The sequence below is a fragment of the Grampus griseus genome (assembly GCF_964374135.1).
Source record: "Grampus griseus genome assembly, chromosome: 3".
Lineage (NCBI taxonomy): Eukaryota > Metazoa > Chordata > Mammalia > Artiodactyla > Delphinidae > Grampus > Grampus griseus.
Window position 1 is genome coordinate 297,231 of NC_139019.1, and position 24,515 is coordinate 321,745.

The following is a 24,515-nucleotide window of genomic DNA, read 5'->3' on the forward strand; positions in this document are numbered from 1 at the left end:
AGAGCTTCTAGGATGAGGAGGACACCAAACCCAAGTGAAGCGCAGGCCCCTAGCTATGTGTTCTTGGGGGGCCTTTCCTGACCCAGGGATCCCAGTACCTGGGAAGCATGGCTTTTTCGGGTTTTGTCGTTTGTTTTCCCTGGTCCACACTTGCACTGAGGATGATCAAACTGCCTTTATAGTTAGAATTTGAAACATAATTTTAACTTTTGTTTACATTCTTCATTTCTCAGCTTGGTGCTATATTTTCATAAATTACTAGGTGCAGATGACATAATAGAGGGATCAGCCATCAGAGTCAGTACGGTGCTTAAGTCCTGGCCCTTGGAACGTGATCCGTTAATCAGCTGACTGGTAATTTCTGGGGTACGTGGCCACAGCAACTGGGGGCTCACACAGCTCCACCTTCCTGCCCCCGTGTGCCTGTGTGTGCTCACGTGGGTGTGGTGTGTGTGTGTACGTTTATGGCGTGTGTGCGTGGCGGGTGCGTATGTGTGTGGCATGTCTATATGTGGTATGTGTCTGCGGCGTGTCTGCTGTGTGTGCTGTGTCTATACGGGTGGTGCGTGTCTTTGGGTGTGGTGTGCAAATGTTTGGTGTGTCTACACGTGCGTGTCTGTGGCGTGTGCCTGTGGTATGTGTTTACGTGCGTGCGGTGTGTGTGCGCTCGCGCCCTCCCGCGCCGCGCCGCGCCGCATCCCCGCTCTGCTCCCTCCTGGTCGCGCGGTCTCCACCAATCTGGGCGGCGCCCGTCGGCAGCCAGCTCGCCAGGTCACTCACCCCGCGCGCCGGGCACGCAGCGTCGGGACCGCCCAGACCCCACCCTTCCAGTCGCGAGGCCGGAAGCGGAAGTGCCTGCCGGCCGCTCACTTCCGGGCGGCGGCGGCGGCGGCGGCGCCACGCACAGTGAGGCAGCTGCGGTAGGGCGGTCTCCGGGCGGTGGTCGCGGTCGCCACCCGCTGTCCCTTCCCCGGGCTCCGGCTGGCGCGGGCGCGGCCGGGAGGCGGTGCGGGTGGCAGTGGGGTCCTGGGGGCGGGCTCTCGTCCGCGAAGGGGCCGACGACGCGCCGCGCGAGGAGGGAGGAAGCAGGTGCAGAGCTGCGCGCGCGGGTGGCGGGCGGGGAGACGCGCGGCCGCCCCGGGTGTCCGGCCCTGTGCGCGGGCCTGTGATCAGGAAAGGCGGCGAGGAGGGATGGCGCCGCAGCCCCGCTCCGTGGGCGTGCACGAAAGGCACTCGTGTCCAGGGCCCTCGGGGGCCTGCGCGGACTTGGGTGGTGCTCTGAAAGCGTGTGAGGAGGGGTGAGAAATGTCTTTGAGAATTTTGCACAGAAAACACGCGTGGAGACGGGCGGCCAATAGCTGAAGTCAGTCCTCCGCTGCCAGACGCTCACCAGGTGTCCCTAGTTCCGTGGCTGGGATGTTGGTGGAGCTGGCGCTGAAGGCAGGTGTGCTTGGTGTCCAAGCACCTGTGCCCCGTGCACTGCACCTGAGCAGAGTGCCTTCTGCCCTCTCACCTTTGTTGACTAGGGCTGTTAAGCAGTAGGAAACGGAATTTGGGATACTGCAGACAGTGATTTTTGAGGGAAATGGTAGGACGGGTGCTGGAACCTCAGCTAGGGAGGGTAAGGTGCGTGCTGTCCCTGTGCCTCCACGTGTGCACGAGGTGTCCCGGCGTGGCCCCCACCCCTGTCCCCTGGTGTGTAAAGGGGTGGTGTGAGGGCTCTGGAAATGAGAAATTGGCCCTATCTGGGGCAGAGAAGTGCCCTGGAGACTGACATCTGATACGATGAGTAGTCTGGGGCCCCCATAGAGGCATTGTCTGTATGTCAATATCTTATACCTGTAATCGCCTCTGGTCCGCTTAAAGGTAAAACTGTGTTCTGAAGGTTTGTATTGCTTATCGAGCAGTTCATAATCCTAGTTCAACTTTCTTTCAGGTTTACTGGGTTAATGATCTCGAATGCTCTCATTAGAGCCCCGCTGTGAACAGCACTGTTGGTGGAGGGGGCTAAGTTTTGTTGCTGACTTTTCTACCTCCCTAACACATTTTCCCCCTCCTGTTCCCTCTCTGCCTATGGACACAGGATGCCTCTAGCATGACAGGCGCAGAGATTCTGCCAGCTTTGTAGCCATGAAGGAGACGGACCGGGAGGCTGTTGCGACAGCGGTCCAGAGGGTTGCTGGGATGCTTCAGCGCCCGGACCAGCTGGACAAAGTGGAGCAGTATCGCCGAAGAGAGGCCCGGAAGAAGGCCTCTGTGGAGGCCAGATTGAAGGTATGAGGCCTGAGTGGCCATGGGCACCTGCTTCACTCCCAGGTGGGACACAGGCTTTTATCTCAAGTTTCTGGTTCCTGCTTAACAACTGGACTTTGTGATGATGTGGAAGGGGGCAGCCTTGAACGTACCTTGACTTAGCACGTTCCTTCCAACAGTATCCTGCCAATCAGTAGATTGACAGACAAGACAGGGGGAATGTTGAAAACACCAAAGGAACAACCTTTTTGAGCACCCAGAAATGTCCATTTAACTTTTTAAAGAACGCTAGAAGAATGACAGCTTCTCTTCGTTAAAAGCTCTTCTGCAGAGCGTATCCAGAGAGCATTTTGTTTGGCTCGTTCTGGCACGTGCTGTAGTAGGCTGGCCCTGGGGCAGGAAGGAGGAGAGCTCGGCACGTTTATTAGAGTGTGGGAGACTGAGGCAAGAAAGAAAATCGATCTTGTATGATTTGGATTGGCTTTCAACTTAATTCACGCGGAGAGAGGAGGTTTTATTAAAATTACGCACACTTGGTGTAGTTGTAAAAACGTTGAGACCGTGGCCTGCTGTAGTTGACTGGCAGCACAGCGGTCTTGAGGACTCGAGAGCGCATTTTAGGAAGGTTACTTCTCATGCTGACAGGGCAGTGAGGTCACCTCTCCAGTCGAAAACATTAGCGGCCAGGTAAGTGCAGGTTTGTTGAGACAGGATGAGGCTCATTCACTTGCACCAGTGAAGCAGCCAAAGACCTGCTGGACTAATTTGAAACAGTTTCATGTCAATTTAAAAAATGGTTTAGGGCTTCCCTGGTGGCACAGTAGTTAAGAATCTGCCTGTCAACGCAGGGGACACGGGTTCGATACCTGGTCCGGGAAGATCCCACGTGCTGCAGAGCAGCTAAGCCCGTGCGCCACAACTACTGAACCTGCGCTCTAGAGCTGCGAGCCACAACTACTGAAGCCCGTGTGCCTAGAGCCTGTGCTCCACAAGAGAAGACACCGCAGTGAGAAGCCCACGCACTGCAACGAAGAGTAGCCCCTGCTCGCCACAACTAGAAGAAAGCCCACGTGGAGCAACGAAGACCCAGCGCAGCCAAAAAAAAAAAACAAAGGAAAAAAAATAGTGTAGACCTGCTACGTTTTTATTCAGAATTTTATTTTATTTATTTATTTATTTATTTATTTATTTATTTATTTATTTATTTATTTTTTGCGGTATGCGGGCCTCTCACTGCTGCGGCCTCTCCCGTTGTGGAGCACAGGCTCCGGACGCGCAGGCCCAGCGGCCATGGCCCATGGGCCCAGCCACTCTGCGGCGCGTGGGACCCTCCCGGACCAGGGCACAAACCCATGTCCCCTGCATTGGCAGGCGGACTCTCAACCACTGCGCCACCAGGGAAGGCCTATTTTATTTATTTTAAGTTTATTTTAAGTTTATTTTTGGCTGTGTTGGGTCTTCATTGCTGCACGCGGGCTTTCTCTAGTTGCGGCGAGTGGGGTCTCCTCTTCCTTGCAGTGCGTGGGCTTCTCATGGCAGTGGCTTCTCTTATTGTGGAGCATGGGCTCTAGGCACAGGGGCTTCAGTAGTTGTGGCTCTTGGGCTCCAGAGCGCAGGCTCAGCAGTTGTGGCACCCGGGCTTAGCTGCTCCGCGGCATGTGGGATCTTGCCGGAACAGGGCTCGAACCCCTATCCCCTGCATTGGCAGGCGGATTCTTAACCACTGCGCCACCGGGGAAGCCCTTATTTAGAATTTTAATCTGTTCTAGGAACTTGTGGGATTAGCTAACAGTTGTTGTGTTTTGTTGAAATCATTAACTATTTCTAAACGCTACTTAGTGTTTCGTGGGTGAAAGGTATTCCTGGGCACCGTTGTGCTCCCTGGCCTTTCCCTTCCTTTTCCCATCCACCTGCTGCTCCTTCACGCCCTCTCCATTCTGACTGTACGGCTCACTGGGTGGCATTGCCACGGGCTCTCAGAGTGAGTCTGAATCTCAGGGGCACCAGCTCTGCGTCGTGGGGCCGGCCGTCCCGGAGCGGAGTCTGGTTCTGGCCGAGTGGCAGGAAAACCCTCTCCGCGCAAGCTGATGAGCGAGTCCTGACGGTTTCTCCGTCTAGTGAAGGCCTGTGAGGAGGCTGAGGGGTGCCTGAGAGGTGGTGTGGAGTCCTTCTAAGGGCCGCACTTAAGGGGCGGCCCGGGACTCGGGGTATTCCCACGGGGGAGTCTGGCGTTCTCAGGTCAAGGGGCTGGATGATGGGTGTTGTGAGGTTTTCTCAGCAGAGCTTTAAAAACGTTTTGTTCTAAGAAGCAATGGGAAAAAGGAAAAGCTACCTTATGAATCAGTGGAATCCTTGTTGCGTTTTGTTGTCTTGTCTGTGGGCATTGACTGTTCTCTACTACTGAAACGCCTCTTTTCTACACTCTGAGCCTCCTGGGGAAGGTCTGCTCGGGGCCGTCCCAGCTCTGCTCACCCACCCAGTGTCTTCCCTAGGCCGCGATCCAGTCGCAGTTGGACGGGGTGCGCACGGGCCTCAGCCAGCTCCACAGCGCGCTGAGCGACGTCAAGGACATCCAGCGGTCCCTGGCCGACGTCAGCAAGGACTGGAGGCAGAGCATCAACACCGTCGAGAGCCTCAAGGCTGTGAAGGACGCCGTCGTGCGGCACAGCCAGCTCGCGGCCGCCGTGGAGAACCTCAAGAACATCTTCTCAGGTAGCCGGGCCACGGCCGCACTCTCTCCCACGACTCACGTGTGCGTTTCCTTGCCCTGTGGGTGCCGCAGGGCAGTTGCAGCTGTCGTCGCCCTGCTCAGAGGGGTGATTTCTGCCTGCACAGTTGGGTTCATATTTTGAACACAGGCAGATGGTCAGTTGAGCAAATAAAGGCTGGTAGAACGTTTGTGGTTCTGAAATGGTCAGGACAGGCACAGAAACGGGTAACTGAGCAAGCGCTGCGTGAGCATGGTTCCCTCCGCTGCAGTGTGGCTCAGCGGGGCTCGGCCAGGTGCTGGAGGATGAAGATGCGCCGCCCGCGGGACGGCTCGCGGTCAGGCTCGTGGTCTGCGGGCGGAGCAGCGCTGCGAACGGGACGAGAGGGCGCAGTTCCCAGACAGGAAGGGTGTGCACGGGTCGCAGGCTGGGGGCAGGGCAGGGGGCGGATAGGGCACACCCTGGAGTCTCAGTCCCCATGGGAGCTGGGCCTGTGGGAGTCCTTGGGGCTGGTGGGGAAGGCGGGGGCGCGGGAGGGGCCCTTTCAGAAGCCTGTCCCAGTACCTCACTGGCGGGAGGAACAGTGGGCTCAGCGTCAGCCGTCACCAGCACAGGGTGCCCTGCTGTGTTCAGCACAGCCTCCTCGCTTGTGCTCCACCCCCTGGAGCTAGTCCCTCGCCCCGTCCCCTCGTTCCCCATCCCCCCGTCCCCCCGTCCCCCCGTCCCCCCGTCCCCCCGTCCCCTCGTCCCCTCGTCCCCTCGTCCCCTCGTCCCCTCGTCCCCTCGTCCCCTCGTCCCCTCGCCGCTGTCAGGGTCATCATCCCAGCCCGAAGCCTTGGGATGGTCCGACCCCTTCCCTGCCTTTATCTGGTGTCTGGTCTCAGCGAGTTCTTTCTGCACTTCCTTCCGAACTCTGCTCCACCCCGGAGTGGAACCTGGTGCAGTTCTTCCCCTCCGCCCACCAGCCCACCACGTATGAACCGCAGCATGTCTGAGGGCAGCATTATTGAGTACTTGACCCCGCCCCTCTGTGCATGCTCAGCTTCCCGGGGCCCTTCTCCGTCCCCCCCATGAATGACACAGCACTGCCGACTGTGGTGGGCGCTCTGGAAGCAGCTCCTCTTGGTGACTGTGGACGACCTGGAATTGGTCCAGTCTACCTGCCACAATCTCCTTCATGACATTCAACCAGCCTTCTTAGTTAATTTCCCTCTTACAATTTCCTGTTGACTGACATCTTCTTCCAGTCTTGGACGCTAATGCCAAATGACCAAAAAGCTACCTTTCCATCCACAGAGGTTGAAAATAATTTTCTTCCTTTGATGAACAATGAGGCTGTGATGTAGATGTGGTTTTCGTTAGGAGTATGTTTTTATTGGGAAGATGTTGTGCTTATTTGGCTCCCTTCAGACTTTTCTCATTGCCTGTAATTCAGTAGTGTTGTGCACACAGCCTGTTTTTTTCTCCACACTTTTACAAATTATAAAATATGCATAATATAAGATTTACCATCTTGACCATTTTCAATTGCACAGTTCTGTAGTATGAAGTGCTTTCGTATCGTTGTGAAGCCATCACTATCCATCTCTAGAACTCTTCACCTTGCAAATTGAAACTTTATTATATAGTGCAGTGTCAATTCTATCTCAGTAAAACTGAAAGAAAAAAAATCTGCAGCCGTTAAATAATAGTTCCCCATGCCCCCTCCCCCAAGTCCCTTACTAGTTTATAGGTCTGTTTAGATTTTCTGTTTCTTTGTGGTTTAGGTTTTGTGTTTCTAGGAATCTGCACTTCATCTGGGTTATCCAGTTTGCTGGTGTACAGTTGTTCATAGTACTCTTATAATCCCTTTTATTTCTGTAGAATTGGTAGTAATGTCCTCACTTTTATTTCTGATTTTAGTTTTTGAGTCTTCTTATTTTCTTAGTTCATCTAGGTAAGATTTGTCAATCGTTAATCTTTTGAAAGAACTGCGTTTGGTTTTGTTGATTTTCTGTTGTGTTTTTCGATTCTCTGTTTATCCCTGCTCTAATCTTGATTATTGCCTTCCTTTTGGTAGCTTTGGGTTTAGCTTTTTTTTTTTTCTAAGAACTTTTTTAAGAAAAATTAGTATAGTTGACTTATGTTGTATTAGTTTCTGGTATACAGCAAAGTGGTTTAGTTATACACATATATGTAGGTATATTCTTTTTCATATTCTTTTCCATTGTAGTTGAGGGTTTAGTTGATTCTTTTTCTAGTTCCTTAAGTTGTAAAGCTAGGTTGTTGACGTGAAATCGTTCTCTTTTAACTGAAGTGTTTATAGCTGTACTTCGCCCTTAGCACTGTAAGTTCTGGTATGTTGTGTTTTCATTTTCATTTGTCTCTAAGTATTTTCTAATTTCCCTTGTAATTTCTTCTTTGGCCCATTGATTAAGAGTGTGCTGCTTAATTTCCACAAATTTGTGAATTTTTTGTCAATCACAGATATTTAACTTTATCCATTTATAGTCAGAGAAGATATTTTGTATGACATTTATCTTTTAAAATCTATTGAGATTTAATTCATGGTTTAAATGAATTCATTCCTAATGATTTAATTTAATTCATGCCTAAGGGTATGGTCTGCCCTAGAAAATGTCCCATGTGCACTTTAAGAGGACTGACTGTGTGTGCTGTTGGGTCGGGTGAAGTGTTCTGTATACGTCTGTTAGATCTAGTTAGTTTGTCGTGAGGTTCAAGTCCCATTTCCCTACTGATCTTGCGTCTGGTCGTGTTCATTATTGTGAGCGGCATATTGAAGTCTCCAGCCATCATTGTAGAATGGTTTGTTTTTCCAGTTCTGTCAATTTTTGTTTCGTATATTTTGATGGTCATTAGGTGTGTAAATGTTTATACTTGTATATTCTTACTGGATTGAACGTCTTATTAATATAAAATTCCTTCTTTGTTTCTTACAACCTTTTTTGACTTTGAATCTGTTTTGTCTGATGTTAGTACGGCCACCCCCGCTCTCTTTTGGTTACTGTTTGCATGGAATAACTTTTCCCATCCTTTCACTTTCAATCTATTTGTGTCTTTGGATCTCAAGTGAGTCTTTTGTAGGCAGCGTAAAGTTGGATCATGTGTTTTTATCCATTCTGCCAGTCTCTGTCTTTTGATTGGAGAGTTTAATCCACTTACATTTGAAGTAATTACTGGTAAGGAGGGACTTAAGTCTGTCATTTCCCAACTGTTTTCTGTATGCCCTTATTTTGTCATTTTCTGCATTATAGTCTTTTGTTTAGTTGATTTTTTTTTGTAGTAAAGTGTTTTAATTCCTTTCTCAATCCTTTTTTTTTGTATATTCTATAGCTATTGTCGTTTTTTGTTCCCATGGGGATTACATTTACCATCCTAAAGTTATAACACTAATTTGAATTTATACCAGCGTAACTTCCATAACATACAGAAACTCTGCTCCTATACAACACTTCCCATGTCCTTTCAGTTATTGATGCCACAAAACTACACCTTTATGTATTGTGTGTCCAAAAACATAGACTAGTTGCTATTTTAAAAAAATGCGTTCGTCTTTCAAATTATGTAGAAAGTAAAATGTGGAATTATAAACCAGAGTTACAGCTATTCTAGCTTTCTATTAGTACTAGCTTTGGACTAATTTTTTTTTTCTCTAAATGTATTAGTCTCTTGAATTATGTAAAACAAAAAGAGTTACAAAGCAAAGTTACAATAATACTGGCTTTACAGTTGCCCACGTATTTACCTTTACTGAGACCTTCATTTCTTCCCACAGCTTCAAGTTGCTGTCTGGTGTCATTTCACCTGCAGAACTTCTTTAGCATTTCTCACAGCGTAGGTCCAGTGGTCACAAACTCCTTCAGCTATTGTTTGGGAATGTCTTAATTTCTCCTTCACTTTTGGGGGACAGTTTTACCAGATATAGGATTCTTGAGTTACAGGTTTTTTTCCTTTTAGCACTTTGAATGTTACCAGCAGGCTGCTTTTTGTCCTTCAAAGTCTCTGAAGAGAAATCTGCTGATACTCCACTGAGGATCCCTTGTATGTGATCAGCTGCTTCTCCCTTGCAGCTTTCAAGATTTCTCTCTCTGTGTTTGGCTTTCTGTGGTTTGATTACAATGTGTCTTGGTGTTGGGTCTCTTTGAGTTTTTTCTGTTTGGAGTTTGTTGAGTTCTTGAATGTTTATATTTATGTCTTTCATCAAATTTAGTAAGTCTTTGACCATTATTTAAAATACAGGCACACCTTGGAGATAATGCAGGTTCGTTTTTAGACTACCTCAGTTAAGCAAATTATCTCAGCAAAGCGAGTCATGCGAATTTTTTGGTTTCCCACTGAATATAAGTTATGTTTACATTGTGTTGTAGTTTATTAAGTGTGCGATACGAGTATGTCTAAAAAACAATGTACATACCTAAAATAAAAAATACTTTATTGCTGAGAAATGCTGACTGTCATCCAGACCTTCAGTGAGTGCTAATCTTCTTGCTGGTGGAGGGTCTTGCCTTAGCGTTGGTGGCTGCTGACTGATCGGGGCAGTGGTTGCTGAAGGCTGGAGTGGCTGCGGCCGTTTCTTAAATAAGACAGCAGTGACGCTGGCTGTGTTGACTGACTCTTCCTTTCAGGAATGATTTCTCTGTAGCAGCAATGTTGTTTGATAGCATTTTACCACAGGAGAACTTCTTCTAAAATTGGAGTCAATCCTCTTAAACCCTGCTGCTGCTTTGTCAACTAAGTTTATGTAATATTCTAAATCCTTCGTTATTTCAACAATTTTCACAGCATCTTTAAACTTCAGGAGTAGTTTCTATCTTAAGAACTTTCTTTGTTCATCCGTAAGAAGCAACTCTGTATGTGTTGAAGTTTTATCGTGAGATCACAGCAGTTCAGTCACATCTTCAGGCTCCACTTCTAATTCTGGTTCTCTTGCTGTTTCCACCACATCTGCCATTACTTCCTCCACTGAAGTCGTGAACCCCTCAAAGTCATCCACGAGGGTCGGAATCAGCTTCTTCCAAACTCCTGTTAATGTTGGTATTTGGACCTCTTCTCATGAATCATGAGTGTTCTTAGTGGCCTCCAGAACGGTAAATCCTTTCCAGGTCTTCAATTGACTCTGCCCTGATCTATGAGAGGAATCACTATCTATGGCAGCTGTAGCCTTTCGAAATGTATTTCTGAAATAATAAGATTTGCAAGTCGATGTTATTCCTCTATCCGTGGGCTGCAGAGTAGATGTTTTGTTAGCAGACGTGAAAACAACAAGGATGTTGTTGCACACCTCTGTCAGAGCTCGAGTGGCCACGTGCATTATCAATGAGCAGTAATGTTTTGAAAGACATCTTTTTTTTCTTAGCAGTAGGTCTCAACAGTGGGCTTAAAATATTCAGCAGATGATGTTGTAAAGACATGTGCTGTCATCCAGCCTTTGCTGTTCATTTATAGAGCACAGGTGGAATAGATTTAATATAATTCCTAAGGGTCCCAGGATTTTTGGAATGATAAATGAAGATTGGTTTCACCTTAGGGGCACCACCTGCATTAGCCCCTAACAAGAGAGTCAGCCTGTCCTCTGAAGCTTTGAAGCCAGGCGCTGACTTCTCTCTAGCTGTGAAAGTCCTAGATGGTACCTTCTTTCAATAGAAGGCTGTTTTGTCTGCATTGAAAACCTGTCGTTTCGTGCAGCCACCTTCATGAGTTATGGCAGCTGGATCTTCTGGAGAACTTGCTGCAGCTCCTACACCGGCACTTGCAGCTTCACCTTGGGCTTCTGTGTTATCGAGACGGCTTCTTTCCTTCAACCTCATGAGCCAGACTCTGCTGGCTTCTGACTTTAGATCTCTAGTTTCCTCACCTGTCTCAGCCTTCAGAGAAATGGGACTTGCTCTGGATTAGGCTTTGATTAAGGGAATGTTGTGGCTGGTTTGATCTGTCCAGTCACTAAAACTTTCTCCATATCAGCAATAAGGCTGTATTGCTTTCCTACCATTCGTGTGTTCACTGAAGTACCACTTTTAATTTCCTTCCAGAACTGTCCTTTGCCTTCAGAGCTTGGCTAACCGTTTGGCACAAGAGGCCCAGCTTTCAGCTTATCTCGGCTTTCGACAGGCCTTCCTCACTCAGCTTAATCATTTCTAGCTTTTGATTTAAAGTGAGAGATGTGCGACTCTTCCTTTCACTTGACCACTTAGAAGCCATTGTAGGGTTATTAATCGGCCCAATTTCAGTATTCCTGTGTCTCGGAATAGGGAGGCCTGAGGAGAGGGCGAGAGCACGGGGAGCAGTGAGAACACACACCACATTTGTCAGTTACGTTTGCCATGTTATACGGGCACGAGTCTCGGTGCCCCCAAACAATTGCAGTAGTAACATCAAAGGTGACTGATCACGGATCACCGTAACACTCACAATCACAGTGAAAAGTTTGAAATATTGAAAGAATAACTAGAATGTGACACAGAGACACGAAGTGAGCAGTGATGTTGGAAAGATGGTGCTGATCGACTTGCTTGATGCAGGGTTGCCACAGACCTTCGGTTTGTAAAACGTGCAGCGTCTGTGAAGCGCGGTAAAGCGAAGCGCGGTAAAGCGCAGCGCGCCCGCAGTCGCTCTGCCCGCCTTTCTTTCTTCCTCCGGGTCTCCCACAGTGTGCACCGCACAGACCCCTTAGGCTCTGTTCGCTCCTCTAGTTGTTTTCCTCTTATCCTCACGCTTGATGACCTCCTTCCTGTCTTCAGGTTTGCCGTTGCCTTCTTCTGCTTGATCAAATCTGCTTTGAAAATTTGAAGTACATTTCCCATCCAGTTCGTATACTTTGCTGCGCGTTTTCTTTTAGTGCTTTGAGCGTGTTGAAGAGTTTGCTTCAGAGGCTTGTCTAGGCCAGCATCTGTCTGTCCTTCTCGGGGATGATTTCTGTTGGTTTATTTTTTCCTTGAATCTCCGTTCTCTCCTGTATCTTCGTATGCCTTGTGATGTTGTTGTCGAACGTTGGACGTTCGAATCTAATAACATGTGACTCTGGAAATCAGGTTTTCCTCTTTGCCAGGGTATGCTGATTCTGTTTATTGTTTTTGTTGTTTTGATTGTCGTAGGCTGTGTCTGTGCAGAGGGTCAGGCTGACATGTAAACTCAAGGTCTTCTCAGGTCTTTCTGAGCCTGCGCCTCTCCTGGTCATTTGCAGTCAGTTTCTACTTTTCTACTGGTGCTGAGAGCTGAAATGCACCAATATTAACCACACCTTACTTTCACACCTTTCCCTGGAAGTTGTATGCCTTCAGTAGACTCCAGAGTTCCGAAACAGGTACTCGGATGGAGTCTGTCAGTGCAGCAGCTGTCCAGGTGGGAGACAGGTTGCTGGTCACCCTTGTCCCCATCTGCCCAGAGTCCTGTATGGCCCTTCGTGTGGTTTTTCACGGTACCATCTTGTGCCTTTCCCGCAGTGCCCGAGATCGTGAGGGAGACCCAGGACCTCATAGAGCAAGGGGCGCTGCTGCAGGCCCACCGGAAGCTGATGGACCTGGAGTGCTCCCGCGACGGGCTGATGTACGAGCAGTACCGCATGGACAGCGGGAACGCGCGTGACATGAGCCTCATCCACAGCTACTTCGGGAGCACGCAGGCGCTGTCCGACGAGCTGGCCAAGCAGCTGTGGATGGTGCTGCAGCGGTCCCTGGTCACCGTGCGCCGCGACCCCACCTTGCTGGTCTCCGTGGTCAGGATCATCGAAAGGGAAGAAAAGATTGACAGGCGCATACTTGACCGAAAGAAGCAAACTGGCTTCGTTCCTCCTGGAAGGCCCAAGAACTGGAAGGAGAAGATGTTCGCCGTCCTGGACAGAACCGTGACCACGAGGATCGAGGGCACGCAGGCGGACACCAGGGAGTCTGACAGGATGTGGCTCGTGCGCCACCTGGAGATCATAAGGAAGTGTGTCCTGGACGACCTCCTCGTCGCCCGGAGCCTGATGGTGCAGTGCTTTCCTCCTCGCTACCAGATTTTCAGGAGCCTCCTGAACGTGTACCACCAGGCTCTAAGCACGCGGATGCAGGAGCTCGCAGCAGAGGACCTGGAAGCAAACGAGATCGTGAGCCTGCTGACCTGGGTCCTAAACACTTACACCAGGTAACTCCACCTGTGTACCTGGCGTTCCCTGTTTCCTGGGGGCGAAGCGTACTAGCCGTTCTAAACGGCCGCCGAGTCCTCTTGCTCAGGGCGTTGCCTTCCGGCTGACGCGTCCCCTTTTGGTCCACCTGTGACCCGAGGTCGGGCCCCTGGTCGTGTGCACGCTCTTGCATTTGGGTGGAGCCTGTGCCCTGGCCGGTCCGTCCGTAGTGAGCAGTTCGGCCTTGCGTTTCCTGCACTCCTGACCCACCTTCTCGCGGTGACACTGAGAGCAGGTGGTGTCACCTGTTGGACAGGTGAGGACACGTGGACCCAGGAGGCCCCGAGTCTCGTGCTGCTGAGGAGACGGCAGCTTGCCCCTGCCGGCTTCCGCCCCCCCGAGTCTGGTTCCTTGTCGGCTGCCCTTCGGCACTTCAGCCTTGACGCTCTGTCGCTTCCTGAAAGGGCTGTGAGCCCCTTTGCGCGGGCGTTACTCTGAGGTAGGGTTTGAAAAACAAGCCAGTGGTGGGGCATTCTGAAACTCTTAGGGTTCGCTAGCGAGAGGAAGGCACGTCTTATTCTAGCCTGTCTTGTGCTAGTGTGTAGAATTAATGAAACCTCTCGTTTTTGCAGTAAGGTTTGGGGATTTTGGGGTCTGTGTTTGTTTGTTTTTTGGTAGCTGCTTGTGGTAGAGAATATGTACATTTCAACACGGAAACGTATAAAGGGAAAGAAAACATCGTATTCATTGTGGCTGGCGCTGTCTCTGCTTCCCCGTGCTGGGCCTGGGCCTCGGCGCCTCCTGTGTGCCGCCCTCCACTGCCGTCGCGTGATCCTGTCGTCAGGCCACCCTCGAGGAAGACCTCTCACCATCATCTTCGTTTTGAGGCACAGGGAGGAACACGCCCAGGGTCACATGGCCCTTGCGGGGGGGGCGCGACTTGAACTGGGGTCGGGGCCCTCACCGTGCTCCGGCCGCCAGACCTCGGGGTGCACATTTGTGTGACCTGCGTGGTTCTAGGCCTTGATTTTGTTTTCCACTCGCCACGTTGTAAGCATTTTTCTGTCCTTGGCAGTTCTTGACGGCTTCTTGTTGGTCACCACATCCTTTCGTATTGGAGTTTCTTATGGGAAAAGTTGGACCGCTTTCACGCTAGAAACATTTTCATGCGGAGTTAAGGTTCTTGGGGCAGAAATAATCTAAGTTGTAGATGGTCTCTTAGTATTTGCAGAATCTCATGAAGTGCTTTTTCACTCAGGAAGACCTTGGATGTCTTAGGAGTGGAGGACAAGCTGTTAGTACTCAGGATTGTCATTCTGAATCCATACTTAGGGGTCATCCGAGCAATCAGCCTCGGACATTTAGGAACCCAGCCGCATACCTGGCTTTTATCTGTTTTTTATGAAAACTGTTTTCTGAAGCTTGGTTCACATCCCTCCCTTCTTCAGCCCCATAGGCTGGAAGTGCTGACACTTCACTTGCTGAGTCGCGTTTGGTTGCGGGCGTCAGGTGTTCTCCGCTCTGGTCCTCGTCCTGCTGGACCAGCGGCATTAGCGCCTGTGCCCTACGTTTCTAAATTCAGTGCTTGTCTGTTCTCCAACTCATGGGACCTCCTACCTGCCAGGCCCTGGTCTTCCTCAGGGCACCGTGGGTGGAGCCAGCAAACCTTGCCCTGCAGGCCCCTGGGACGGGGAACTGCACCACCCACCTGAGGGCTTCCTGTTTCCCTTCCCGCCTGTGCCCGCAGTGCAGAGATGATGGGGAACGCAGAGCTGGCCCCGGACGTGGACGTCGGGGTCCTGGAGCCCCTGCTTTCTCCAGACGTGGTCGCCGAGCTGCTCGACACCTACATGTCGACTCTGACGGTGAGTGGAGGGATGTGGGCCCACATGGGCCGAGTCGGGCTGCAGCCAGGACCCATCTGGCCGTCGGGCTTCCAGAGGACGCGCGGCTCTTTCTGAGAAGTCGGGTCTGGAGGCGTCCTGGATGTGCCGTGGCGCCTGCCTGCCTCACAGCGCTGAGCCTGGGAGTGGGAGGGCGGCAGGCGGCGGGGGTGGGGGTGGGGTACCGCCCAGTGCCCTCGGGGGTCCGAGGGTGCGATGAGGTGGTCAGGTCTGCTCCTGGGACGTGGGGAGCCTGACACCAGGCAGCCTCTGACAGAGGCGCCAAGGCCGTGCTGGGACGCAGGGGCGGCTGGGGTAGCCGTCGTGGGGTCTGGTCTCCGTGAATGGCCTGCCAGAGGCACGTAGGTCTCGTGCTTCCCTGTCCTGACTGACCTGGCCTGTCCTCCAGCATGACCGTCGTCCAGAAGGTTAAGCTGAGGGAGGCTGGCGGGGTCCCACGCGTGGAGGTGGATTGTTCCCTTGTGTGGGGCCTGGGATCCCCAGGGGGTGGTGTTGGCTTCTGCAGCTGCTCCACTGAAGAGCGGCCTGTTGACTCCAAGCCTGGTTCTGTTCTTTCCTCCTGCTTAGTCAAACATCATTGCCTGGCTGCGGAAAGCCCTGGAAACAGACAGGAAGGACTGGGTGAAAGAGACTGAACCTGAGGCCGACCAGGACGGCTACTACCAGACGACACTGCCCGCCATCGTCTTCCAGGTACCGGGCCTCGGGCTTCCCAGACGCACGCAGTTGCTGCCGGCGGAGAGAACCTGCTTCTCTCTGAAGCTGCGCAGCCGAGGCTCAGACTTGCCAAGTAGCTTCACCCGCGGCCGCAAAACCTAATGTTTTTTGTTCTCCTAATGGTTTTTTTTTTTTTTTTTTTTTTATCTTTGGCTGTGTTGGGTCTTCGTTTCTGTGCGAGGGCTTTCTCTAGTTGCGGCGAGCGGGGGCCGCTCTTCATCGCGGTGCGTGGGCCTCTCACTATCGTGGCCTCTCCTGTTGAGGAGCACAGGCTCCAGACACACAGGCTCAGTAGTTGTGGCTCACGGGCCCAGTTGCTCCACAGTACGTGGGATCTTCCCGGACCAGGGCTCGAACCCGTGTCCCCTGCATTGGCAGGCGGACTCTCAACCACTGTGCCACCAGGGAAGCCCTCCTAATGGTTTTTGATCTCAAACCAAAAGCTAATTATGTGTTAGGTGTGTCTGAGGCTCAAATTGGAATTTGCTTATTTCCTGATGTAATGGCCAAGGTTTGTCTTCGTCAATGCTACACGATCGAGTCTAATGTGACGTACTTTGGGAGGAGTCTTAGGGTTTTAGCGTCATCGTGCGTTCTTACAGGTAGCCTGCTCTCTGTCTGGCCCGTCCAGTCCCCTTCCTTTGAGAAACATTGCCGGTGGTAGGAGGGCCGAGCGCGTTAGAGGACCCTGCTGCTGCTGACACGGAGCTGGGGCTCTAGCCAGGCTCTGGGTGACCCCACTAGTCCGTGACGTGTTGGGCTTCACCTTTCCTTTATTTTGGAAGCTGACGTCCGGTGACCACGTGGGGTGAGCTCTGCCTTCTGGTGCTTCTCCACCTTCCCGCGTCCGGCCCCCCAGCTCCAGCGTGTGTCCTCCTAGCGCTTCTTAAGAAACCCACATCGCAAACCACAGCCCAGCCCCTGGTACCCGTGTGACCCCAGCCACACCCGCCCTCCCCGGACCCCTCGTTTCCCTGTCTCCCCATGAGAACATACGTGTCCCCCTTGTGGAGACCAGCCTGTTTGCAGGGAATTAGGAAATGATTCCCTGGGTTTTTTTTTTTACCTGGTAAGAAAGTTTTGTGTGTTTGTTTAAGTAACTTTGTTATTTTTCACCTGGCGTCATTTTTCCTCTGAATTTGGACTGTCCTGACTACCAGTTAACAGGTGGGGGGTTTATATAATGGGAAGTCTGCACCCTCGTGAGTTTCTATCAGAATTCATAAGTTCTCCAATTTTTAGATGTTTGAACAGAACCTTCAAGTCGCTGCTCAGATAAGTGAAGATTTGAAAACAAAGGTACTCGTTTTGTGTCTTCAGCAAATGAATTCTTTCTTAAGTAGGTATGTATTCTTGCCAGTGTGCTAATTTAGTAGGTTTTTTTTTTTTAATGGAGAGGAAAACTGTGTTGATCCCAACCTGGCTAGTATTAAAAAAGAATTCAAGCCTGGATTCACTGTAGTCACCTTTTTCCCTTAGTCAGAACTCAAGCCCTTTCTCGTTATCTGCCTTTTGAATGGGTTGCATTCCCCCGGGGTCCCGGGTGTGATGGTGTGGGGTTCTCAGCAGTGGGCTGGTGCTACTGCAGGCTTGGAGCTGGGGACCTCCTTCAGTCAGCCTTCCTGTTGTCCCAATTCCCCGGGGTGCCCTCCACAGGGATGCCCCCCCCACCAAGTTGTACACAAAGAAGATTTTCAAATGTATACGGAGGTAGGAAGAATGGCCTAGAAACCTGCTTAGCCCACCATCCAGATCAAAAGCTGCCTGTAAAGCCCCCCTTGCCGCATCTGGCTCTCCTCCCCCTCGCTCTGCTGAAGTACACTTGACCCTTGAACAACGTGGGGGCTGGAGGGGACAGCCCCCGGTGCGGCTGAAAATCCACGCGTAAGCTTGCAGTCGGCGCTCCTGCCGTGGTCGCGCACCCCCAGGTCAGCCAGCCTCGGCTCGTGCAGTGCTGCGGTGCGTGTTGGCTGAAAAGGTTCACGTGTAAGTGAACCTGCACACTTCAAACCCACGTTGTTCAGGGATCAGCTGTGCTTTACAGCAAATCCCGGCGTTTCATCCCCTGCATTCCCTACCCTAACTGCAGTGCCGTCAACCCACCGATCTGTCAGGAGCGTTCCGTGGGGCCGCCTGACACCAGGTTTGTGTTTGGGTTTTCCCGCTGGTCTCAGACCCACCTGTTTATAGCTGTGTGTTCAGACCGGGTCGGCAGAAGGCCTGCACTCTGTGGTGCCGGAGGGCAGCCCCTCCCGCTCTGAGCCGCTGGCTTGTGGAGATGCACAGACCCTCCTGTCCAGTGTCCTCCAGCCTGGCCTCAAGCTGCCGTCTGCCCACGAACCACAGGTTGGCTCTGAAGGCCGTGGGGCTCCTCCGTGTTTCCTTACTGTTTGCCCATAGCCTGCTCCTGCGGCTCGGGTGCCGACAGCCGGGCCTCTGCTTAGGATCCCCGTCAGCTGTCACCCATGGGTCATGGCCTGAGTTAGTCACCCCGTGGGTATTGTTCCGTAAAGCAGGTGTTTTCCTCGGCAGCCTCAGCGGTGTGGTTGCCTGAGTCATGCTTTGGACAGAAGGGTGGGATGAATGCTTGATTACTTCCCTTTAATCGCCAGTTTTCAGTTTGCTCCTTCCTTCACATCTATTGAAAACGCGTACAAGTTTATACGGCGTGTTGTGCTTTTCTTGTACTCCCGTGTATGTTTGAGAATCTCCATGATAAATTCAAAAATGAAGTATGTAGCCGTCTCAGTTGCTTTCTTGGCATCTTAAAGAGCCTAATTTATTTGTAGTTTGATTTTTTCAGGGCAAGTCTCAGAAAAGGACATTTTATCTGACATTTGATTGTGTCCCAGACACTACTGTATGAGTTTCTAGCTGAATCATACGTCAGACGAAATAATACTCTCCCAATTACAAATGTTTCAGAATATCTGTAAAATCAGAACACTGAGCCATATTTCAAAGCCTAATAACGAAATTAATTTTTAATCATCTTTTTTAGATGATCAACTTCTATCAGCATAGGTCACCCCCTCTAGAATCCTTTATTTTTGAAGACTCGTCTGGCCAGATGCTAGCGATGCAGAAAGTGATTGTTAGGCTGCGCGTTGGCGCCGTGCTGCGAGGCTGCTCTGACGTGGCCGTGTGTCCCCCAGGTACAAAGAGGAGGCGCAGCTGTACAAGGAGGAGCACCTGCGGAAGCGGCAGCACCCGCACTGCTACGTGCAGTACATGATCGCGCTCATCAACAACTGCTGGACCCTCAGGTGAGCGGGGGCCCTGCGGCCGCGGGGCGGGGGCGCTCGGCTGCGGCCGCGGGGCGGGGGTGCTCGGCGGCCTCACCGGCCCTCTGTCTCCTCCTCTGTCTCCTCGCAGAGAATCCATAGTCAGTTTGAAAAGAAAGTATCTGCAGCATGACGCGGACGAAGGCGTGTCTCTGAGCCAGCCGAGCATGGATGGGCTTCTGGACGCCATCGCTGAGGAGGGCTGCAGCAGCCTGCTTGAGGAGGTCTTCCTGGACCTGGAGGTGGGCGCCGCGGGCCGGCTCCCCTGGTGTGGCGTCAAGGAGAGCCCCTTGCAGGAAGCGTTAGAGACCAGAGCACTCAGCAGGTCACAGGGTAGAAGCTGGTATTGGAGAGGAGACTGGTTATGGCCATCAGCAGATTGTTGCTTGAGGGCACGAGCTGGGCTGCACGCCCGTCACACAGCCGGGCTCGGCTTTGAGCAAAGGCACAGAGCACAGCCATAAACAAAGTGCATTCAGGTCACAGCCAAGGCGTGGTGCGTGTTGAGCAAGTAAGTTTACTTCAGAAGGTATGAAAATGGCTCAGCATCGTATAGAACCGGCAGAAACCAGAGTGCATTCAGCAAGTAGAATCATGGTCATCTTGGGTCCTGCAGGGAAGGAGCTCCTGGGGTGATGGGTGGTATCATTTCATGACAGCTGTAACTTCCTCAGAAATGGTTTAGAAAACAAAGTGTACTTAAAAAGACAGCATAATAGAGAAATAGACAAGGGACATGAATAACCGTTTCCCAGAACAAGGAGTCATGTGTCCTAAGTAGGAAACAGAGTGCCCAGTCTTAACTGCTCTTCAAAGAAAAGCAAATTAAAACTGAATATTTTTGTTGCTTACCAGGACGGTAGGGATTAAGAACATTGCTACCACGTGATGTCGAGGGCATGAGACTCCTGTGTTCCGTGTAGAACCGTGAATCGGCACAGTTATGGGAGGGCAGTTGGCACGAGTTTTGGAGGGCGACAGTCGTCAAGGTTGTAGTTTGCATACTTTCTGACTAATAACTTTTAGTTTTAGGAATTTCACCTGCAAAAATATACAGATTCACTGCAGCATTCTTTATAATTGCAAAATGAGACATTTTAAGTGTTCATCAGAATTGGGTACACAAATTACAGAGCATCCATCCACACAACAAATAGGTGTAGTCAATAAGGGAAGACGTGTCCGCACAGATACCGCCCTTGCGTCTCATACAAGTCTTTACAGTTAAAGTACACATTTGCAGAGTTTCTGCGTGAGCATCGCTGAACATCAGGCGGGCGTAGGAAGGAGGCTCCAAGTGCCTCTCCCGATGACAGGCCGTCATGAGGGTGTTTTCTGTGGTCTGTGCTTTCAGCAACATCTCAATGAGCTGATGACGAAGAAGTGGCTGTTAGGATCAAATGCTGTAGACATCATCTGTGTCACCGTGGAAGACTATTTTAATGATTTTGCCAAAATTAAAAAGCCATATAGAAAGGTAAGAGTGTGGGGCACACATGTGGCCTGAGTCCCCTGGCATCTTATGTAGAATTTGGTGTCGTCAGTTCTTGGGTGGAAGTTCACGGGTGGTTTTGTGAACCCAGGCAGGTCGGAGACGTTGCCGTCTGAAGGTGGCAGAGGTGGGGGTGATGGGGCACGCACCTTGCTGTCCAAGGCCACGCTGACACGGCCGCAGACCCAGAACCCCATGGGTAGTGGGGACTTCCTCAGCAGGGACCCCTCAAAGGGCGGGTGGGGCTGTGGCCATGGCTCTGATGAGAGGCTGGGCAGGAACCGCAGTTCCCCCTTCACGTCCACGCTTGGGGGCCAGCGGGCGGCTCTCAGCACAGGGCCCACAGGAGACTCCAGGGTCCCCGGCCGTTGGGGTCCCCTCCAGGCCCCGTGAAATGCCCCTGTTCCCGTCTGGGGCTCAGGCAGCTTTCTGCGGGGGAATTCTCAGGGCCTTGGGTGGGTTTTGCTTTAAAATCAGCCTTTCTGTTTGTGGTTTATGGAAGTGTGAGTGGTTTGACACACAGAGCTTGGGTGCGGACACTTCAGGACGTGTCTCCAGGTCCTCTGGGCATCCCTGTAGACGCTTGTCTCATTTGTGAGCAGCGTCACTGTGTCATTTCATTTCTGGTTCTTGTACCTTCGTGTCTTCTCCTTGTCTCGCTGCCCTGGCTGGGACCCCCCAGCACGGGGGCATCTTTGTCTCATTCGTAAGCTTAAATTCTCCTAACCCTGCCATTAAAAGTGATGCTTGCAGGGAGACCCAGGTGTTTTAAATCCACCTGGTTGGTCGCTTCACAGCTGTCAGGAGCCTCTGGTGGTTAGAGGTCGGTGGGACCAGCTCTGTTCAATTTTGAATTTCTTGGTTTTTGTAGTTTTTGGTTCCACCTTTTATGTTTCTCAGCATCTGTCCTTTGATCTAACCGGGTGTGTGAAGTCCTTGGGGCTTGTGTCTCAGCCACTCCTGGTCCAGATGGCTCGCCTCCTGGAGCGGCCGGGAGCCCGCGGTCTCACTTGCTCTGCCAAGAGCCTGGCCTCCGCCTGAGTCCCTGCAGCTACCGGGTGTCGTCTCGCTTTGTCTTGTTTGGGGCCCTTGGGGTCCCCCTCACTGCCCGGCCTCCCTGGTACACGGAGCTTCTGGTGTCTGTTCTTGGGACTCTGAGGCTGCGCCTTGTGTCAGCAGAGTCGTGCTCGCGTGTTCGTGGGTGACGGCCAGGTGTCCGTCTACCTGTGGGTGGGCTCCGGAGAAAACCACGGCCTTCTCCAAAACTTCCCCAAACGTGTGGACTTGGGGCTCCTCTTTTCCCAGAAGCTCGTCACACCACCCCCAGAGACTGGTCGTTGACTAGCCTCTGTGCACGAGGTGTGGTGTGTGTGGAGCCCTTCAGCCTGTGAGGGGCAGAGCAGGGCCTGGCCCAGGGTCCCCAGCCCTCCCACTGAACCCACACCCCACACTCCTGGGCTGAGAAGCTGAGAGACGCGTGCAGGATGGGCAGGGCGAGGAAAATAGACCCGGATCCCCCAGGGGGGGCCCGTGAGTCACCAGACGGGTCTCAGTAAAGCGGGTGCCGCCCTGGCACCTGCCCCTTCGCCCCCGACGGGAAGCTGCTCTGCAGTGGGTCCGCGCCCAGAACGACGTGTCTGGCGGGGCTGCAGGCAGGCGTCCCCGCGGCGTACTTTATTCTGTGGGCTCTCTAGAATGGACGTGAGCATCCGAGGTGTCCAGGCAGTACCGACTTCCGGCTGCTGCCGTGCGGCTGGTGCGTCTGCCCGTGTCCCAGACGTGACACACGGTGAACCTGCTACAGTTTTCTAAGATAGAATTTGTAATAAAGACTCAGGTGTGCTTACTTTGTTGACTCTAAAATTTGTATCGATGAGAAACGGGAAGGAGCGCGCTGGCCCGTGCACCATGGGCCTGGACTCGCCTTGGGGCCGCGTGCCAGCTGACCCCGTTCTCCGTGTGCCCCGTAGCGGATGATCGCCGAGGCGCACCGGCGCGTGGTGCAGGAGTACCTGCGGGCCGTCCTGCAGAAGCGCATCTCGTTCCGGAACGCCGAGGAGCGCAAGGAGGGCGCCGAGCGCATGGCGCGGGAGGCCGAGCAGCTGCGCTTCCTCTTCCACAAGCTGGCTGCCGGGTTTGGTGAGGAGATGGACGGGCACTGTGACACCATCGTCGCCGTTGCCGAAGTCATTAAGCTCACGGACCCTTCTCTGCTCTACCTGGAGGTCTCGACTCTGGTCAGCAAATACCCAGACATCAGGTAGCGGCAGGGACATTCCTGAGGTCGCTGGGGAGAGGGAGGGTCCCGGGCATTAGGTGGGAGCCTCCCGGGTGAGTGTGGCAGGTCCGGGCTCCAGTGAGGACCCCAGATGCCGTGCGGACGGCGATGCGGGCAGAGTGGGTTTCAGAGATGACAGCGGTGCCCGCCAGCCCCACCGCGGGTCCCGGTTCCCGGTTCCCGGGCGTCACCAGGCCACAGTTGGTGCTCGGGCGCCGATGGGAGGGTGGCCGAGCAGACTGGTTTCTGGAGGCTGATCCTGTGCCGCGTGTAGGTGGAACCAGGGAACGGAGCCGGGCCCCTCCTGCGTGTGGGGGAAGGAAGCGAGGGGAGCGGCTCCCCGGCGCTGGCTCCCCGCCAGCCTTTGTGAACCTCCAGGAACCCTGCCGCCCGGTCGGGGGTCAGGGGGGCTTGAGTCGGCTTTGGAGGCTGAGTGGCCGCGGCTGCACCCTGACGCCCCCTCCCCCCCCCCCAGGGACGAGCACATCGGCGCGCTGCTGGCCGTGCGGGGGGACGCCAGCCGGGACATGAAGCAGACCATCATCGAGACGCTGGAGCAGGGCCCGGCCCAGGCGAGTCCAGACTACGTGCCCATCTTCAAGGATATCGCGGTTCCTAGCCTGAACGTGGCCAAGCTCCTCAAGTAGCCGGCGGGGCCCCCCACCAGGCGTCAGCTGCGTGTCTGGGGACGGCCTTGTCTCGGGAGAGCTCCCCCTCGCCTCTGTGCTGTGTACACACTTCTGAAACTGCTGCTCAGTCGAGTCTGGACTTCCGATGGGACGTGAGGGCTTCCCGCTGTGAGGGTCTCTTCCTGGTGATGAGCCAGCCCGCTGGGGTCTGGTGGGCGCACTGCTCCCTCCCTCCCTCCCTCCCTCCTCCCTCCCGTGGGGTCACGCCTGCCACCGGGTGGGTGTGGCGCGTGAATCCCCACCGCCTGCAAATCCATCTTACTTTTCCACCAAGTGAATTGCAGAGTCGCACCCTGAGTAAACGGTGAGCCCCGTGTGGTCCCTACCCTCGCCGCCGCCCTGCTGGACAGGTTTCTCGGCAGCCGAGCTCCGAGGGAACCACGGGGATGGCTCCAGCGTTCGCCCCGTTCCTCCTCCCGTGCAGGACGTGGCGTGTGCGGTGCTGGGCTGCTCTGAGGGTCCCAGTTCCTTCCTCACAGGCTTTCAGGACGGAAGAGTGGATGCTGTGCTCTTATTTCCTCCTCACGAGGGGTGAAAAATTCACAGGTGGGACTTTTTTCTTGAAGGATCAAAACCTAAATGGAGACATGAGGGTGTTCTTACAAGTGTTGCTCAGAAGAGACGTGACCTTCCTCGAGGCTTCTTGCCAGTGTGTTGTCTGTTAATACACACGTTAATCAGTTCCCTGTGTGACGAGACTTAGTGTCTAGTAGGTAGCGGTGCTCAGTACACAGTTTTTGAATTAATAAAGTCGAGTGTTAACAATCGTTAGTCATTGCCCCTTACGATAATGCAGATTACATTTATTTTTCCACTGGCTGAGAGAATTTTCACTCTGAGTTACTTCTGGAATAAATCCCGGGGTGGCTCTTCCCAACAGCAGACCCAAGTGCCCTGTGCTGTCCTTGCCCTGATTACACAGTGGTCACCACAGGGCAGGCAGGGCCCTCGGTCGCTGGGGACACCTGTGCGATGGTGGGCCCCAAGCTGAATGCCAGACGCCACCATGTTCCAGCGGGGCCAGGATGTGCTGGGAGGTGTGGTGAGGGCCACGTCCCGGTGGGTGGGCGGTGGCGTCCACACCGGCAC

At 52.8% G+C, this 24,515-nt stretch overlaps 1 protein-coding gene across 4 annotated transcripts; it reads left to right on the top strand.

Moving 5' to 3' along the window:
• Positions 1–880: 880 nt before the first annotated feature.
• On the top strand, positions 881–24,184 carry EXOC3 (exocyst complex component 3). Of its 4 annotated transcripts, none has more exons than XM_082651882.1 (13): positions 881–920; positions 2,084–2,274; positions 4,746–4,965; positions 12,401–13,082; positions 14,810–14,927; positions 15,534–15,659; positions 16,926–17,026; positions 17,773–17,826; positions 18,839–18,949; positions 19,059–19,209; positions 20,322–20,444; positions 22,430–22,719; positions 23,213–24,184. In XM_082651882.1, exons 2-13 carry the CDS (start codon positions 2,131–2,133, stop codon positions 23,382–23,384), a joined length of 2,292 nt encoding a protein of 763 aa, XP_082508008.1. In that variant the 5' UTR covers positions 881–920; positions 2,084–2,130; the 3' UTR covers positions 23,385–24,184. The 4 variants fall into 4 exon arrangements, with proteins under 4 accessions (XP_082508008.1, XP_082508009.1, XP_082508010.1 ...); XM_082651883.1 differs by lacking the exon at positions 881–920 and adding an exon at positions 949–1,089; XM_082651884.1 differs by lacking the exon at positions 881–920 and adding an exon at positions 1,414–1,444.
• The last annotated feature ends 331 nt before the right edge of the window (positions 24,185–24,515 follow it).